At 42.4% G+C, this 19,958-nt stretch overlaps 1 protein-coding gene across 3 annotated transcripts in view; it reads left to right on the forward strand.

Moving 5' to 3' along the window:
* LOC121582614 (erbin) overlaps nt 1-19,958 on the forward strand; it is a 147,481-nt gene that overhangs the window by 60,502 nt on the left and 67,021 nt on the right. For all 3 annotated transcript variants that reach the window (XM_045225095.1, XM_041898542.2, XM_045225096.1), the window contains exons 3-4: nt 17,917-18,114; nt 18,672-18,789. In XM_045225095.1, the coding sequence (XP_045081030.1) occupies nt 17,923-18,114; nt 18,672-18,789 (310 nt within the window). In that variant the 5' untranslated portion in view covers nt 17,917-17,922. The remainder of the gene's footprint in view (nt 1-17,916; nt 18,115-18,671; nt 18,790-19,958) is intronic.

Genomic DNA, 19,958 nt, shown 5'->3' on the forward strand with positions numbered 1-19,958 from the left:
GCCCTACCCTGATTGCGTGTTTTGTAGGGTATGTATATGTTATAGTTTGGACACTATATAAATAATTACATTGAATATGTGTTGTAACTTACCTGCAGTATAGTATGATTGCTATTCATGTGTGCATGGTTATTATTGGCATTGACCGTGACCTTTCCCCTTTGATGATGTCATCACCAAGAGTCAGATCTGTACAATGTGATTCTACCACAGGTTGAGTGGGCTGTATCGTTCTGCTGTTTTGGTACCGTTTGTACATGGCTGTACACCTTTTATTTATTGGGTTGAAAGTAAAGTAATATTGAAATGCGTGTGGGCATTCCTTGTCAAGTTACTACATCTTTTTGGCGACGAGGATAAAACTTTATCAACTTGTACAGGGCGATGTGCTAGTTAGCTAAGAAACAGTGGAGGTAGTCAGTTAGCTAGCTAGCTTAATGAGCGACGAAGAGCAGGTGCCGCTGGACGGAAACGACAAGTTGGCGTTATAATGGCAATGTTTGGGACTATCACTAAGTTTGTGGAAGAGAACGAGGACTGGACGTAATGTGTAGGCATTCCTTGTCAAGTTACTACTCTTCTGGACCAGCTGTAGCTTTTCTAGGTCCTATTTTGACGCACCTGACCATACAACTGACCAATAGTCAAGATGTGAGAACCAGAGCTTGCAGGACTTGTCTGGTTGCATGTAATGTTATAAAAGCAGAGCATCTCTTTATCACAGACAAACCTTTCCCCATCTTTACAACAATAGAATCAATATGCTTTAACCTAGACAGTTTACAATCTAATATAACACCAATAAGTTAAGTCTTTAGTGGAAAAGATAAGCACCACAAATCTGGAAAATTATTTGGTGCTCATCTTTTCCATTCATTGGATTGTTTGCATACACCTGAGCTGGATCTACAAAACAGATGGTCTAGGATGGGGACATTAGTTGACAGAAGACCACTTTTGAGTTCTGAAAACATCAGACAAACTTTACACTTTATTACATTTACATTTACATTTTAGTCATTTAGCAGACGCTCTTATCCAGAGCGACTTACAGGAGCAATTAGGGTTAAGTGCCTTGCTCAAGGGCACATCAACAGATTTTTCACCTAGTCGGCTCGGGGATTAGAACCAGCGACCTTTTGGTTACTGGCACAACGCTCTTAACCACTAAGCTACCTGCCACCCCACCCCAAGTGTAATGCCTTTAAAAAGCTTTTAAATTATAAATGGTGACTCAGTGTTTCACCTATAATTTTTTTGAGCAGTGGTGGGATGCGAAAGGGTCATGGAAGGAAGGGTGGCTGTTGTTCCAATTTTTAATCTCTCTCAATCACACACAAAAAAAATACTAAATACAAATAATACTTGAGCATGCTAACAATGCTTAAACCATGCAGGAGACCATAAAAAGTGATAGTTACCCTTTAATACAAGTGTGCATGCACCTAACACTGTTTGGTTAGCTGTGTATCTGTTGCGCACATAGTGTGATGGAATTACATTGTACATGCATCAAACAGTTGTTATCATTAACGTAACTGAACTTCTAATTACCGTAACAGACAACCGCATGGTAATGAAAATTGGTCATTACAGTAATGAGAAGCTCTTAGCAAATTTTGCTATTATGACTCGGCAAGTCATTATGAGAAGCCATTATGATTCGGCAAACAAAAATTACACAATCAATTGGTGCTCTTTCTAATCTATTATACTGTAAATATTTTAATCTGTCTTTGCTCAAACATCAAGTATTACACAGTTATAGTAATGATAATCTAAAATGGGTAAATGGGGTGTACGAGGACAATTATCACATTTAAATATAATAAAAGAGAAAAGACTAGTTTACCTTGTAGCCCTCTTTAATCTTCTCTGTTCTTAGTAATGCATTATGGGTCGAAAAAACGTTATAACAAAAACACTACTTTGTATAGGAACTTAAAGAAATGCTACGGTAATGAGAAACACGTGCTCTGACAAATATGACTAATTGGGAATGTGAATACCCAGAAATGATAACTGTCTTTGAATATGTACCACTTTAAACAAATTCACTGGTTTTAATTAAATGTTAGTTGTTTTTATATAATCTGATTAGACAACAACAAGCTTCACGCGCCACGCTCCACTCTTGTGAAAAGCAAGAGCAGCAGCATAAATTATAAAATGTATCTTGCTCTCTCTACTGCAGAAGTCGCGTTCGGATCTGTATGGGCCCTTCCGGACAAGTCAGTTAAAATTACACATACCCGAGAACCGTGACAGTCATATCAGACCGACCAGTGACAATATTTGGTATTCTGGATCCAGACCCGCTCAGGTCCCGGATCGGGTCTTGGATATTCAGGTGGATCCGTGAAGACTCTATCTTACTGTCTGCAAACAGCTAGTTTGTCTATCTCTTAGCAAGTTGTGGCAAAATAAATAATGTTGGCCGCTAATGCTAATCGCTAGTTAGCTGGCTAGCTAGTTAGCAAATAAATGTACTGAGTTAGAGCAAACGTAGCTAGCTAATACTGCCTGATACCAGTGATGGTGTAGGCCTAAATCAGCATGTTGTTTGTGCAACAGTATCTTCTAAATCAAAGAGGAATAGGAAAGACATGAATATGTTAGATACATGAAGTAGCTAAGAGAAAACATTTAAAATTGTAACCAAAGATTATAGGGTCCCATAGGAAACACTGACCAACACTTTAGTTCCTACCCTGTCACAATAACTCCTCCCTGGCTTTTTCATTTGTTGTGATGTAAAACAACACTGTATTCAAAGTTCACACTATTATATTCTAACTATAGAATTAGAATAATCATTCTATTTCCATGATTCCAACAGTTCACCCAAGTGTTTTTTATCTAAATTGCAGATCAAATTGCAATATTTGGTTAAAAATAAGGCCTAGATTTTTTGCCCATATCTTGCAGAACTACGTGACAGTGTGGAAATGATCTCATGAGTGCAGGAAATGCAGAAAATTATTTTTGGTTGAAGTTTGATTGTTTTACACTGTTTCAATCAGAATGGAGAAAGCCAAATTGAAATCACTTAGAATGTATTTGTTGCCACCCTAGGGTCATGCTCTACTCATAAAGCGAACCTAGAACCTTTATTATAAAAAAAAAACACATAAAATACAGCAATATTTTAAATATTGTGATATGATATTTTATCCATGTCGCCCTGCCCTACATTATATTCACTATGTTTATGCAAGTTTTTTGGGATATTAAATTAATCAATATGATGCTAACTAGTTAAAACATCACAAGGAGGAGCCCCCCTTACCCCCCCCCCTTTAATGTTGTAAACGTATCGTTCAGTTTATCGTTATAGTGATAATTCAGTCAATTTATCGTGATATAGACTTTTGTCCATATCACCCAGAGCTATGTTACTGCCATTAGTAAGTCAGAAAGGACACACACACACACACAGTGGGCATTCACAGCCTACAAAAAAAGCCTGACAGGCTCTTAGTCAACCAGCCTGATTCATGCAGTGTTTACGTTTGATTGACCGATCTTGTGCCTGTGTATCATCATCGGTCTGTGGGCTGCTGTGACATCCCGGCGACCCCATACCTTTTGAGAACCTGGGCCAATGTGGTGAACTCTATAAGGCTGCATTCCTCTGCCCGGGGGCAATAACCTAGTGGGAATTATTATTCAGAGTAATCATGAAAGGCATCTCAAAGGGAATTGAAATGAAGGCGTACTCAGGTCAATTTAGGCAGTATTGGAAATCTTATCTTGTGAGCTAGGCTACATAGTGTTATGAGGATGGCTGTTAGTTGGGCCATATGGGATGGCCGGACGATACTAGTATCGCAATTTATTTTCCATGGCAAAAAATGAAAACACGAAACAGACCTGAAATAGATGTTCTGTTTAGACAAAGAGAACACGCATGAGAGACTGAGCGGGAGGAGGACGAAAGTAGGGAGGGGAGAGAGCGAACGAACAAAATAGATGCAGGAAAATGTTGCGCCATTGACAGAAACAAGACAATGGTGTTTGGGAAAATCTTTAAATTGAAAACCCAATTGTAAATGGATCTTTACAGCATGTGTGTGTGTCAAGCGTCCGAGTGTGTGAGAGGGAGATAGAGATATTCTAGTTTCCTAGCCAGCCTGGTGTGGGCAGGTTAGTGTATGTGGACTCAAGAGGGAGAGGAAGATGCTGTAAAGCGAAGGCACTTTGTGTTTGTGACCCAGATCAGATTACTTAGCCTCATTTTACCAGCAATTCAAAGGAAAACAATCATGGTTTTGTTTTCCCCGGTCACATAAGACCACAGAGAATCAAGGACACTGGTGAGAACCAAAACCTGAAGGGGCTGGTTCCGCTAGGCCCCATGCCCCTGCCACAAATACTTACAACAGTGTCATTTTTCCACGTTTCCATTGAAATTCATTTCAATTTTCTCTACTCTGGAGCCTTTCTGGTGGATTCCCACGTCATCAAGTGCCTCGGTGGAGACATTAGTGCAGTTGTGTTCTTGGCCAGAGTTGGAAGCTGAGGAAGAGCTGGAGGTGTGTGTGTGTGTGTGTGGTAGTAGCCCTACCAAGTTTTATTAGTCACATGTACAGGAAACACATGGTATACACTGTCCAACAGGAACACTGCATGAATCCGGCTTGTTGACTAACAGCCTGTCAGGCTTTTTTGTAGGCTGTGGATGCCCACCAATACGGATTGGATTCCAATGCTCAAAGCGCTTTACATTGCAATGGAGGGAACTCGCCTTAGCCACCATAATGCAACATTAACCTGAAGCCTTTCAATCCTGCTTGTGCCCCAAAAGCTCAAACTAGCCTAGGTTATATCCATTTGTGTACATTGGTGTGTGGGCCTCCAAACGAGTATCCTCCCCTGAATTATTGAGGAGCTGACTGCACCTCTCCCGCTGTGCCCGCTGGTGGTGAATTCCGGTGCAGAGCTAACACACATGAGGGTACAGTGGTAACACACACCTCCATAATAAGTAGTATAGAGGTAACACACCTGAAAACATACACTTGTTTTCCAGAGCTCTTCACACGAGAGCCACCTCAACCTTCTCACCCCATCACATCGCGTGACCGTCTTGACACATGCCTTCCTCAAGTGAATCACAAACCCTTTGTCCAGATGATGAGATCACAACCTGAACAAGTAGGCTAGATCTAATATCACCTAACATTAGCCTCATTTTGATTTAATTCAGCTTTGCTTTAAAATGGCTGCTAGTCTGTTTCTACTTTAGCCATCTTCTAAGGAATTGTTTGGCATGACAGACGCTTCAATGAAAATGTACTATAGTGTCTGTGAACAAGTTCGTTATTCCAGTGAAAAGTGTCAAGTTGGCTGCAGTCAAACCATGAAACCACACGGCAGCGAGGCTTTCTAGCCAATGGCACTCTGCTGTTCCTTCACACGGAAGAAGTAGCCTTTTCTCTCCTCTATTCTACTGTGCCAGATGGAGATGACTCCATTATTATCCAGCAGCCTCACTCCCTCCGCAGGATGTTTTCTAGCTTTTTCTCCTCCTTTTTTTTCTCCCCACGTTCCTTTTTCTCTCCCTTTTCTTTGGGCCTAATTCTCTGGGTGCCGAGTTTCGACATTGACCCAGCAGGCAGGCAGCATTACTGCAGCAGCCTACAGTATCAGGATCAAAAGCTCCTTTCATAAGACTGTAAGATTTATAGGCTAATCACATTCCAGCATATTAACCAGATGAGTACTACTGCCTGCTATAAATAACACTATACTGTCACAAGACACCGCACACCTCACATTTCCACTCCACACACACACACGAACACACACGTACACATACTACTTACCGATTACTTTCCTTCTCTCGTTTGAACAGCTCCGAGATGACTCCCAAATGTCATCCTATTTCCTGGTCAAAAATAGTGCACTATAAAAGGAATAGGGTGCCATTTGGGGGACACCCAGGGACACCCAGTCCCAAAACAACCACTAGCTCCCCCTAGGGTTAGGTTGGAAGGGTCTGGAGAGAGGGATAGTGGAAAGACAGAGCGCTAAATCAAATCAAATTGCATTTGTCACATGCTTCGTAAACAACAGATGTGGACTAACAATGAAATGCTTACTTACGGGCCCTTCCCAACAATGCAGAGAGAACGACAATAGAGAAATAATAGAAAAGTAAAACACGTAATAATAAATACACAATGAGTAGTGAACTTGGCGACCGAGTCGATGTGCAGAGGTACGAGGTAATTGAGGTAGATATGAACATATAACTAGGAATAAAGTGACAGATAATAAACAGTAGCAGCAGCATAAGTGATGAGTAAAAAAAAATGAGTGCAAAAAGGGTCAATGCAGATAGTCTGGGTAGCTATTTCATTAACTATTTAGCAGTCTTATGGCTTGGGGGTAGAATCTGTACAGGGTCCTGTTGGTTCCAGACTTGGTGCATCGGTACCGCTAGACGAGAGAGTCTATGAATTGGGTGCCTGGAGTCGGACAATTTTTAGGGCCTACCTCTGACACCGCCTGGTATAGAGGTCCTGGATGGCAGGGAGTTCGGCCCCAGTGATGTACTGGGCCGTACGCACTACCCTCTGTAGCGCCTTGCGGCCGGATGCCAAGCTGTTCCCATACCAGGCGGTGATGCAGCCAGTCAAGATGCTCTCCATGGTGCAGCTGTAGAACTTTTTGAGGATCTGAGGGCCCATGCCAAATCTTTTCAGCCTCCTGAGAGGGGAGAGGCATTGCTGTGCTCAGTGTGGATGTTGCTTGTAATCCATGGCTTTTGGTTGGGATATGTACGTACAGTCACTGTGGGTATGACGTCGTCGATGCACTTATTAATTAAGCTGGTGACTGATATGGTAAACTCCTCAATGCCATCGGATTAATCCCGGAACATATTCCAGACTGTGCTATAAAAAAAAGTCCTGTAGCTTAGCATCCGCTTCATCTTACCACTTCCGTATTGAGCGCGTCACTGGTACTTCCTGTTTGAGTTTTTGCTTGTAAGCAGGAAATAGGAGGATAGAGTTATAGTCAGATTTGTCAAATGGAGGGCGAGCTTTGTATGCATTTCTGTGTGTGGAGTAAAGGCAATCTATAGTTTTTTTTGGCCTCTAGTTGCACAGGTGACATGCTGGTAGAAATGAGGTAAGATGGATTTCAGTTTCCCTGTATTAAAATCACCGGCCACTAGGAGCGCCGCCTCTGTATGAGCATTTTCTTGTTTACTTATGACCCTATAAAGCTCGTTGAGTGCGGTCTTAGTGCTAGCATCAGTTTGTGGTATATAGACAGCTACGAAAAATATAGATGAAAACTCTCTTGGTAAATATTAGCTTATGGTCTACAGCTTATCATGAGGTATTCTAACTCAGGCCAGGAGAATCTCGAGACTTCCTTAATATTAGAGATTGTGCACCAGATCTTGTTAACAAAGAGACACACCTCCCCCCTTGAGCTTACCCGGCGTTGCCGTTCTGTCCTGCTGATGCATAGAAAAACCAACTAGATGTACAGTGAGGGGAAAAATTTATTTGATCCCGGGCTGATTTTGTACGTTTGCCCACTGACAAAGAAATGATCAGTCTATATCATTTTAATGGTAGGTTTATTTGAACAGTGAGAGACAGAATAACAACAAAAAAATCCAGAAAGACGCATGTCAAAAATGTTATAAATTGATTTGCATTTTAATGAGGGAAATAAGTATTTGACCCCCTCTGAAAAACATGACTTAGTACTTGGTGGCAAAACCCTTGTTGGCAATCACAGAGGTCAGACGTTTCTTGTAGTTGGCCACCAAGTTTGCACACATCTCAGGAGGGATTTTGTCCCACTCCTCTTTGCAGATCTTCTCCAAGTCATTAAGGTTTCGAGGCTGACGTTTGGCAACTCGAACCTTCAGCTCCCTCCACAGATTTTCAATGGGATTAAGGTCTGGAGAGTAGCTAGGCCACTCCGGGACCTTAATGTGCTTTTTCTTGAGTCACTCCTTTGTTGCCTTGGCCGTGTGTTTTGGGTCATTGTCATGCTGGAATACCCATCCACAACCCATTTTCAATGCACTGGCTGAGGGAAGGAGGTTATCACCCAAGATTTGACGGTACATGGCCCCGTCCATCGTTCTCTTTGATGTGGTGAAGTTGTCCTGTCCCCTTAGCAGAAAAACACCCCCAAAGCATAATGTTTCCACCTCCATGTTTGACGGTGGGGATGGTGTTCTTGGGGTCATAGGCAGCATTCCTCCTCCTCCAAACACTGCGAGTTGAGTTGATGCCAAAGAGCACCATTTTGGTCTCATCTGACCACAACACGTTCACCCTGTTCTCCTCTGAATCATTCAGATGTTCATTGGCAAACTTCAGACGGGCATGTATATGTGCTTTCTTGAACAGGGGGACCTGGCGGGCGCTGCAGGATTTCAGTCCTTCACGGCGTAGTGTGTTACCAATTATTTTCTTGGTGACTATGGTCCCAGCTGCCTTGAGATCATTGACAAGATCCTCCCGTGTAGTTCTGGGCTGATTCCTCACCGTTCTCATGATCATTGCAACTCCACAAGGTGAGATCTTGCATAGAGCCCCAGGCTGAGGGAGATTGACAGTTCTTTTGTGTTTCTTCCATTTGCAAATAATCGCACCAACTGTTGTCACCTTCTCACCAAGCTGCTTGGCGATGGTCTTGTAGCCCATTCCAGCCTTGTGTAGGTCTACAATCTTGTCCCTGACATCCTTGGAGAGCTCTTTGGTCTTGGCCATGGTGGAGAGTTTGGAATCTGATTGATTGATTGCTTCTGTGGACAGGTGTCTTTTATACAGGTAACAAGCTGAGATTAGGAGCACTCCCTTTAAGAGTGTGCTCCTAATCTCAGCTCGTTACCTGTATAAAAGACACCTGGGAGCCAGAAATCTTTCTGATTGAGAGGGGGTCAAATACTTATTTCCCTCATTAAAATGCAAATCAATTTATAACATTTTTGACATGCGTTTTTCTGGATTTTTGTTGTTGTTATTCTGTCTCTCACTGTTCAAATAAACCTACCATTAAAATTATAGACTGATCATGTCTTTGTCAGTGGGCAAACGTACAAAATCAGCAGGGGATCAAATACTTTTTTCCCTCACTGTATATTATCCGTGTCCTTGTTCAGCCACGACTCTGAGAAACATAGGATGTTACAGTTCTTCAGATCCCGTTGATAGGATAGTCTTGAACGGAGCTCGTCCAGTTTGTTCTCCAGTGATTGTACATTTGCCAATAGAACTGAGGGTAGAGTCGGTTTATGTACTCGTTTCATCAGGGTGCCCGCACCAGTCATAGGAAATGATGGCGGAAAAAAAGTTAAGATCAGTGCAAAGAACCCACAGAATAGCATTCTTATTACACTTCCCTAAGTGTTGTGTAATTGGTTCCCAGCATATTTCAGTGGATAAACTTGGTGGGTCAGCGAGTCCCAGTTTGCAGGCAGAGACTGTTTGAAGACTGCACATGCCAGAGTGCGCGTGATACGCACACACAACAACAACATAAAAGATAGGGAGGTGAATGCCAGCCCTGGCCTGGCCTTGATCTGCAGAACAGACAGGAAGCTCTATCTGGCCAGGTTCTAGCTGCAGCCCTTCCTGCTGTCTTTATCACCCTGCCCTCTCTGTACAGACCACTGACTCTGGGACCCAGGATGTCTGTCCGATAGCAGAGTACTACAGCGGGAGATACCCTCTCATGCTCTTTCCCCCTGCCTCTCACCTAGCTACATTTAACTGCCAAAATACACACTAACATAAAGTGTCTTAATAGGGCGTTGGGCCACCACGAGCCAGAACAGCTTCAATGCACCTTGGAATAGATTCTACAAGTGTCTGGAGGGATGTGACACCATTCAAGGACGTTCTCTTGAGTACGTTCTTGTGAGGACGAGAGTGTAGAGAATGCATAAAACATTACATTTGAGAAGCACTCGCGTTCCCCCTACTGTATTACCTCACGTTGCACCTCCCCATTCACTGAACCTTCACCCAGCCAGGACAATGGCAACAATAGAGACAAAGAAGATATACACAAAGCAAACGTTTTACTTCATAATTATCAGCTATGTGAATCTTAATAATCTAGCTTGCCAGCTAGTTAAACAGGCAAAATGACCTAAAACAATGTTATGCAAGGTAGATGTCAATTCTTCGTGGCTATCTGGCTAGCTAACAGTAGTAGCTAGCCAGTTAGCCCTATTGACTTACTATGGGCTTATGATCTACGCACACTACAGTGGGTATTGTAGGCAGGTAAACATGCCAAAAGGAACACTGCATGTATTTATTAACATACAGTATCAAGATAAAATATTGTAGTCGGGCAACAATTGAGACGTGAAATGGGGATTTACTCAAATAATGGCTGCCAAGAAATGTTACGTAATGTTTTACATGCTTGCATCATATTTTTGCACATACTTTCCGTTGAAGCTTGCATCGATGCATGCTTCAAAATATGTACAAACGGAGTACGCATTCAAGAAGTCCCCGCCGTGCTCGTATACTTTGATTTGGACACATACTCCGACCCACCGTGCTCCAATTTGCATGCTCGGAGCACGGTAGTGTGCATTTTGAGAAACACCCCTGGTGTCTGATACGGCCATGGCATATGGTTTACATCACTTTCATGCTCATCAAACCATTCAGTGACCACTCGTGACCTGTGGATGGGGGCATTGTCATCCTATGGGAGCACAGCCATGGTAGCCAAAATAATAATAATAATAATGACCCTAAGCATGTTGATGCAAAATTAACTCAAGAACCACACGTGTGGAAGCACCTACTTTCAATATGCTTTGTATCCCTCATTTACTCAAGTGTTTCCTTTATTTTGGCAGTTACCTGTAGCTACCTCCTTTTAGAATTCACCTGCTTTATCAGCCACTTAAGCCATAACACCACTACAGCAGGAGCCCATTTTCGTGTGTGCACTTAGCTGGCCCAGTGCAGTCAAAATTCAGTTTTTCCTGTGTTTTATATCTGTACAACAGCTGATGAAACTAACACTGTAAAAGTCTGAAAACATTTGATCAGTGTTATTTCCTGATGGTTGCTGATTGAAAATGCAATCTACACAGGACCTTCTAATCAGCAGGTTTGCATTTGCGGGAGTTTCGGCAATGCATGGCGACATCACCATGCGGTAAATTGGTTAATAGACCAATAAGAAAGCGTTACAAACCTCTCTGCCAATAACAGCCCATTTTATTAGAAATCTATTACAGTAAGGTACTTAATGTTACCCAAAAATGATTTGATATTGATATAAAAACCGCTGCATTGGGCCTGTAAATAATTAAGTGTTTTTGACACAGAACATGTCAACATCACCAGGGCAGGTTGGAGGAATGTGAACTGAAGGCTCTCACTCAGTCAACACAGAGCAGTTTTTGGGGGGCAGGGAGCTTATATTCATGAAACACCCTTGTGGTCGTTGCCAGGTAACAAGGTAAACAATGGGCCACATTCCGAGCCTAAATAGTATGCCTCACCCCATTTTCTTTGCAAAATGCTCTCATGGTCAACAGAGCTGATCATGGACTGTTGGATATCAGACAAACCGCAGCAATAAACAATTGCATTTCTATTGTTTTGTAACTAATTACTGATACACTACTTCACAATAATGAGTAAAGCCTGAGTCACCTTAGAAGCTTAGACATGAGGGAATGTACATGAAAACAGCATACAATAAGTGTACTGGTCAATTTATTGGTGCCTCTGCATTAGCATTATAAATTACAAGTTCAGAATTGTATTTGTTGATCAGACATTTTATTTGATAATTTACAATAGGCCAGCATAGCCGAATATTGATGAACATGAACACTCATGAGAAATAAAGGTGAGAAATAATGGTGAGACATCATTTTAATATTTAAAACAGAATTAGAGCCATAAGCCTAATAGGCACCCTACAGTTTGTAAGGACCCCATTGATTCGTACAATCTTCCGTCCGAATGCTTGAAAAAAACAATACAAAGTAACAATGTGATATCATGTTATCACTTAAAAGTGAATTATAATATAATATGCCATTTAGCAGACGCTTTTATCCAAAGCGACTTACAGTCATGCGTGCATAATTTTTTTTTGTGTATGGGTGGTCCCGGGGATCGAACCCACTACCTTGGCGTTACAAGCGCCGTGCTCTACCAGCTGAGCTACAGAGGACCACCCAATTACTTAGGCTTTAGGAAATGCAACCAACTACAGAGATTGGAGGGGAGCGGGTGGGGAGGGGGTCCCATGTACCCCGCTTCAATCAAGCAGGCTTCAGTCAGATTGAAGCTGGAGACAAATCCATCTATGACTTCCTCCTTGTCAGGCCTCTCACTCTTGGCAGACAGTGGTCCTGGGTTGGACAGCTCGCACAGCTTCCCCACATACGGCGCTCGATCAAGGGTGACCTCACTGAAGAGATCCAGGAGCCTGTCTACGTAGCCTGTAATGTTTTTGAAAAGGGAAATGTTTGTTAAATGGGTAGTGAATTTAATTTCCTTTTATTTACTGTTCTGAGTTATGATGCTATCAATTCGTTGATGTAGAGATCTACTCATTCTAGAATGTGTTTTCTGGTAGTTTTGAAGTACTCAATTTGAAATCTGCAATATTTGGTCATGCGCTTTTTTGTGAAACTAATGTTTGTATTTGGAATGTTTGTGTGCCTGAAATGCTCAATTGATTTGAAATGGAAACTATGACGCGCACACGTGATGACAGTTGTAAGGCGTTGTATATTTAAATTAGTTACGATTATAAGACGCTACCATCGCGCTCTGTCGCTGTGAAGTGAATGGAAGCCAGCCCTTCTAGAGCGGATTACACACACACACACAAACACTAGAGCTGGGAATTGCCAGGGACCTCAAGATACGATATTATCACGATACTTAGGTGCCGATACGATATGTATTGCCATTCTCACAATTCTATATATGTTGCGATTTGATACTGTGATTTTATTGTGATTCGATGTTCCAAACATATTGCTCACCATATGTCTGCTGCAGAGGGAGCCATGAGAAAACGAGTTTTGATCAGTCATGGAAATAAAAGTGCTGAAAACAAATAGGCTCCCTATTTAAAAAGAAGGTGGAGAACAAGCTATGAAGGGAAAATACTGGAGTTTTGGTGCCGGTACAGCCAACTAGGGCAAAAATTATATTGCGATATTGTCAAAACAATACAATATTTTGTCAAATGACATGTAACTGTATTAATTTTTTTGCCCAATTACTAACACACACACACCTCCCCTCTTATATACCTGATTACTCAGGTGTGTGTGTGCGCGTGTGTGCACACTACAGCTGTTGATGGCTGACAGGTTAATTAAACAATAAGGCCTGAGGGGGTGTGGTATATGGCCAATATACCACAGCTAAAGGCTGTTTTTACGCAACGCGGAGTGCCTGGATATAGCCCTTAGCTGTGGTATATTGGCAATATACAACAAACACCTGAGGTGCCTTATTGCTATTATAAACTGGTTACCAATGTAATTACAGCAGGAAAAATAAATGTTTTGTCATACCCGTGGTCTGATATACCACGGCTGTCAGCCAATCAGCATTCAGGGCTCGAACCACCCAGTTTATAATAGTAAATAATCCTCAATCTGCCAATAATTGTGTCCTGACAGGCCAGCTTATCTGGGAAACCCCTTGGTAAATGATGATACGGGTAGTTATCAGTAACAGTAGGTCAGAGAGAGGGAGAGAAGCGAGAGAGAGAGAGAGAGAGAGAGAGAAGCGAGAGCGGGTAGAAGGAAGTATGGTGATGAGTCTCTGGGCAGTACCGACTGGTACACGGGTTCCTCAGAAACCCCAGTAATATTTACAGTTGAAGTCGGAAGTTTACATACACTTAGGTTGGAGTCATTAAAACTACTTTTTCAACCACTCCACAAATTTCTTGTTAACAAACTATAGTTTTGGCAAGGCGGTTAGGACATCTACTTTGTGCATGACACAAGTAATCTTTCCAACAATTGTTTACAGACAGATTATTTCACTTATAATTCACTGTATCACAATTCCAGTGGGTCAGAAGTTTACATACACTAAGTTGACAGTGCCTTTAAACAGCTTGGAAAATTCCAGAAAATTATGTCATGGCTTTAGAAGCTTCTGATAGGCTAATTGACATAATTTGAGTCAATTGGAGGTGTACCTGTGGATGTATTTCAAGGCCTACCTTCAAACTCAGTGCCTCTTTGCTTGACATCATGGGAAAATCAAAAGAAATCAGCCAAGACCTCAGAAAAAAAAACTTGTAGACCTCCACAAGTCTGGTTCATCCTTGGGAGCCATTTCCAAAGGCCTGAAGGTACCACGTTCATCTGTACAAACAATAGTACACAAGTATAAACACCATGGGACCACGCAGACGTCATACTGCTCAGGAAGGAGACGCGTTCTGTCTCCTAGATATGAACGTACTTTGGTGCGAAAAGTGTGAATCAATCCCAGAGCAACAGCAAAGGACCTTGTGAAGATGCTGGAGGAAACAGGTACAAAAGTATCTATATCCACAGTAAAATGAGTCCTATATCAACATAACCTGAAAGGCCGCTCAGCAAGGAAGAAGCCACTGCTCCAAAACTGCCATAAAAAAGCCAGACTACGGTTTGCAACTGCACATGGGGACAAAGATCGTACTTTTTGGAGAAATGTCCTCTGGTCTGATGAAACAAAAATATAACTGTTTGGCCATAATGACCATTGTTATGTTTGGAGGAAAAAGGGGGTCGCATGCAAGCCGAAGAACACCATCCCAACCGTGAAGCACATGGGTGGCAGCATCATGCTGTGGGGATGCTTTGCTGCAGGAGGGACTGGTGCACTTCACAAAATAGATGGCATCATGAGGAAGGAAAATTATGTGGATATATTGAAGCAACATCTCAAGACATCAGTCAGGAAGTTAAAGCTTGGTCGCAAATGGGTCTTCCAAATGTACAATGACCCCAAGCATACTTCCAACCTTGTGGCAAAATGGCTTAAGGACAACAAAGTCAAGGTATTGGAGTGGCCATCACAAAGCCCTGACCTCAATCCTATAGAACATTTGTGGGCAGAACTGAAAAAGTGTGTGCGAGCAAGGCCTAAAAACCTGACTCAGTTACACCAGCTCTGTCAGGAGAAATGGGCCAAAATTCACTCAACTTATTGTGGGAAGCTTGTGGAAGGCTACCTGAAATGTTTGACCCAAGTTAAACAATTTAAAGGCAATGCTACCAAATACTAATTGAGTGTATGTAAACTTCTGACCCACTGGGAATGTGATGAAAGCTGAAATAAATCATTCTCTCTACAATTATTATGACATTTCACATTCTTAAAATAAAGTGGTGATCCTAACTGACCTAAGACAGGGAATTTTTACTAGGATTAAATGTCAGGAATTGTGAAAAACTGAGTTTAAATGTATTTGGCTAAGGTGTATGTAAACTTCCGACTTCAACTGTATAATCTATCTGAGTGTTATGGAAGGCTGCAACCTATTTACTCAGAGCCACATGGTACTTCCACTAACTTCACTCTGTTTGGCCCTCCGTGTGTGTGTGTGTGTGTGTTTATTATGACTGATAAGGAGAGGCCCTCTTGAGACAGGCCTGCTTTCACTCACTTAGGCCTTCTCTTTCCATGTTATTATAGGCTACTCAATTCTTTTGTTTCTCCCTCAAACTTGCATCACTCACTCACTGGCTACGATTCTCCTCCCTTCAAGTGTGCACTTGCAACTTATTTCTATCTCTTACTGGCCTCTCCTTTTTTAGGTCTCTCTCACTTTTCTTTCTTTTTCTTTCTCTCTCTCTCTCTTTTCTGCTCACTCTTCTCCCTGAATTATGTGGCCGTTGGTGTGATTGTAGATAATCCAGTGAGGAGCGGTGGAAGTCTTCTACAGTTTCTAACCCAGGAGATCATTGTGGAGGGCTGACAGCCCCATGTCTCTACAGCTTAGAGATGGCCATGCACTAGCCCTACATCACCATACACACACACACACACACACACACACACACACACACACACACACACACACACACACACGCAGACTCTGAGAAAGTCATATTCTCTAAACACTCCAGTGAACAAGGCCTCCATTGACCAGAGCACATTCCATAGTGCAATACTGTACTGCCAAAAGCCCCCAGCCATAGCCAACTCTGTCCAAAGACTTATCAGACCCATAATATCCACTGTGAATCATGTGGCCCCTTTAAAATAAGCAAGTGAAGAGTGTGCCTTGAAAAGAAAACAAAAGCCATTCTTTCTTTCCAATCCGCACATTCGTTTTCTGACTGTCTGTCCCTCAAGGACGAGCAATCGAGGATCCCTAGTACAATACACGATTTCAGCCCTTTCATACCTGGGCTGACTTTGTTGTTCCATGACAAAAGATGATAGTCATGGAACTGGATTCTCTGGAGGATGACTCGCATCACAACGCTGTTGGTGTTCATCCTTTGCTACAACACAATTAGGCCTACAGCCATTATTGAGCTGCTGAATGGGCTGCTTGCTGTGCCTGCTTGAAAGTGGTGTTTCATTGGATGCATTCCAAGGGGAACTGCTCTCTCCTTCTTTTTATAACAAGAGGCTCTCACAATAGCAGAGATTGCAATAATACAGCCATTAGTGGAGGTAGAAATAGCTGAGATTTAGATTTTGTCTTCTGGCCTCAAAGAGCTGATGATGCTCGGTCGACGTTCATCTACTAGATGTTCCTCAACCTCAGGTCCTCGGACCAGCACTGGTCCCTAAGAAGATGCTGAGCGTTCTCTCAGATGGTTAGCTGACACCAATTCTCAAGTGCTAGTTTTCATAGGCCAATGGGCCAAAACAGTCTTTGAAGGAGGAAGGACACTAGCGCTCCACTCCCTGCTATTAAAAAAGCTTGAGAAACACTGAACACGTTTGTTGTTTATCACACCTTAATGAGGTGCCACAGGGCTCAGTCCCCTGACTGACCTTTCATAGGTTTTGTCTTAGATAGGCGTGTTCAAGCATTGCCAGTGCACTGATGAGCAACAGAGTAATCTACAGTATATGCAAATTCAATTGCCAGCTCATTGTCACAGTTTATACCTCAGTTAAAATAATGGGGAGTCGGGGAGGCATATCCATGAGGTATGCTTTGTTTGACCAGATAGGACTCTTGTCTCTGGGCCGATGAATGCCGCTGCCCTGCTCTGCTGTGGTTCTGTAGCTGTATTGGAAGTAATGTGATACTGTTGTAGAGCTTGCTTTCATTATCCAGTGATGCTTTGGACCCACATGTAAAATCTGAAGAGATTTTAAAGAGGCCCATTTATCTGTAATGAGTTTCCACACTAATCAATGCTCCGAGGGCATTTTATTGATGATAGCTGGCCTTTTGCTCTGGCACTGTCAATGCGTTGCAGATCCTGCTTACGTGTCAATATGGACACTGAGAACAAACTATTATGTAACTGCTCACACTGTATTTCTGCCAGTAATTCAAGAGGGCTGTGGAAAACAAGCTATCATAACGTATACTGCCTTAGATCCTCTTTGTAACTGTTGGTAAAACCTATTGGACGGTTATTGAAGTGAGCAGAACCATACAACAAACTGTTTAGATAAAAAAAAAAAAAAAAGTTTACCTATCTACTCTCTCTAACCATCGACCCGCAAACCAACCTGATGTTCATGGTTGTGCTGCTGACCACATCTCCCTCCCTTTTAGAAAACACATGTGCCAAAGTCTGACTCCCTTACCTGTTTGATTACTTAACTCTGACACATCTCTCTCGGCTTAGGAGGATACCTGTAGTAGCTTTAGCCCCAAGAAGCAGCAGTAGTTTACTGGCCTGTCTTGACACTGACTCCCATCTCCTCCCCCTCTCTCGCTCTGCAGTGCCTGATGATGTCGAGCAAGCGGAACCTGTTTGTGCGGCTGGTGCCGTGCCGCTGCCTGCGGGGGGAGGAGGAGACGGTGACGTCGCTGGACTACTCCCACTGCAGCCTGGAGACAGTGCCTAAGGAGATCTTCAGCTTCGAGAAGACCCTGGAGGAGCTCTATCTGGACGCCAACCAGATTGAGGAGCTGCCCAAAGTAAGATGCAGGGACACACGTGCACACACACACAGATGGACACACAGACCTACACGTTTATAATAGGTTCATAATGAATTACCCACACAAATACCCTGACATTGTTTATCACTGTGTTATAAACAAAGGTGGTCTTGTTATGTAGCTATATAATGGTTTATAAACATGAACCTGTCAAAATTGCAGTAACCGCACTTCCTGGCAAACATTGTATCTCAGTAGAGTGACATAATTAAATCAGTCCATAAGGAAGGTGAGAGTATCCTGCCGATCGAACGGAGCCAATCCACAATGCAGCCCTCTGATTTCCCCTTTCCCCCCACACTTAGTCAGTCTGTCATTCTCTGAGTGTTTGTGACTGAGTCAGCATTAGCTATGAATGAACTGTAGCTTTCTTTACAAACCGGACTCCTGCCTGGGTCATACTGTGAAATCAACTTGTCTTATTCTCTCCCTCTTTTTCTCTTGCTCTCTTTCTCGCTTGCTATGTCTCTCTGTCTCCACCTCTCTCTCTCCCCCTTCTCTCTCTATTTCTCTCTGTCTACCTCCCATCATAGCAACTGTTCAACTGCCAGATGCTCCACCGGCTGAGCATGCCAGACAACGACCTCACAGTGCTGCCCGCGGCCATCGCCAACCTCATCAATCTCAGGGAGCTGGACGTCAGCAAGAACAGTAAGCAAAATGACCACTGAATGACTAGAATGACCTCTCTCAATACAAGAGTATGACTAGAATGACCTCTCTCAATACAAGAGTATGACTAGAATGACCTCTCTCAATACAAGAGTATGACTAGAATGACCTCTCTCAATACAAGAGTATGACTAGAATGACCTCTCTCAATACAAGGGTATGACTAGAATGACCTCTCTCAATACAAGAGTATGACTAGAATGACCACTCTCAATACAAGGGTATGACTAGAATGACCTCTCTCTCAATACAAGAGTATGACTAGAATGACCTCTCTCAATACAAGAGTATGACTAGAATGACCTCTCTCAATACAAGAGTATGACTAGAATGACCACTCTCAATACAAGAGTATGACTATATTGACCACTCTCAATACAAGGGTATGACTAGAATGACCTCTCTCAATACAAGAGTATGACTAGAATGACCTCTCTCAATACAAGAGTATGACTAGAATGACCTCTCTCAATACAAGGGTATGACTAGAATGACCTCTCTCAATACAAGAGTATGACTAGAATGACCTCTCTCAATACAAGAGTATGACTAGAATGACCTCTTTCTCAATACAAGAGTATGACTAGAATGACCTCTCTCAATACAAGGGTATGACTAGACTGACCTCTCTCAATACAAGGGTATGACTAGAATGACCTCTCTCAATACAAGAGTATGACTAGAATGACCTCTCTCAATACAAGAGTATGACTAGAATGACCTCTCTCAATACAAGAGTATGACTAGAATGACCTCTCTCAATACAAGGGTATGACTAGAATGACCTCTCTCTCAATACAAGAGTATGACTAGAATGACCTCTCTCTCAATACAAGAGTATGACTAGAATGACCTCTCTCTCAATACAAGAGTATGACTAGAATGACCACTCTCAATACAAGAGTATGACTAGAATGGTTTTGTTGTGGACTTTTAAGAGTAGCAGTCTACCCCTTTTCCCTTTAGAAGATAGTGTTATGTTCAGAATATCTACTCTCACCTTCACCATTTACTTTAGGGCTCTCCAGAGTGGAGTTTGACTGAAGAGCCATCTTACTTAAAGAAAAAAATAATGTTCAAGTTGACAATGCCTTGTTAGAGATGAATGGTTCAGTAATAGTTCAAGACTGTTCCACCCTCTCTGGCCT

Source organism: Coregonus clupeaformis, chromosome 15, assembly GCF_020615455.1.
Source record: "Coregonus clupeaformis isolate EN_2021a chromosome 15, ASM2061545v1, whole genome shotgun sequence".
In the NCBI taxonomy this organism is placed as follows: Eukaryota; Metazoa; Chordata; class Actinopteri; order Salmoniformes; family Salmonidae; genus Coregonus; species Coregonus clupeaformis.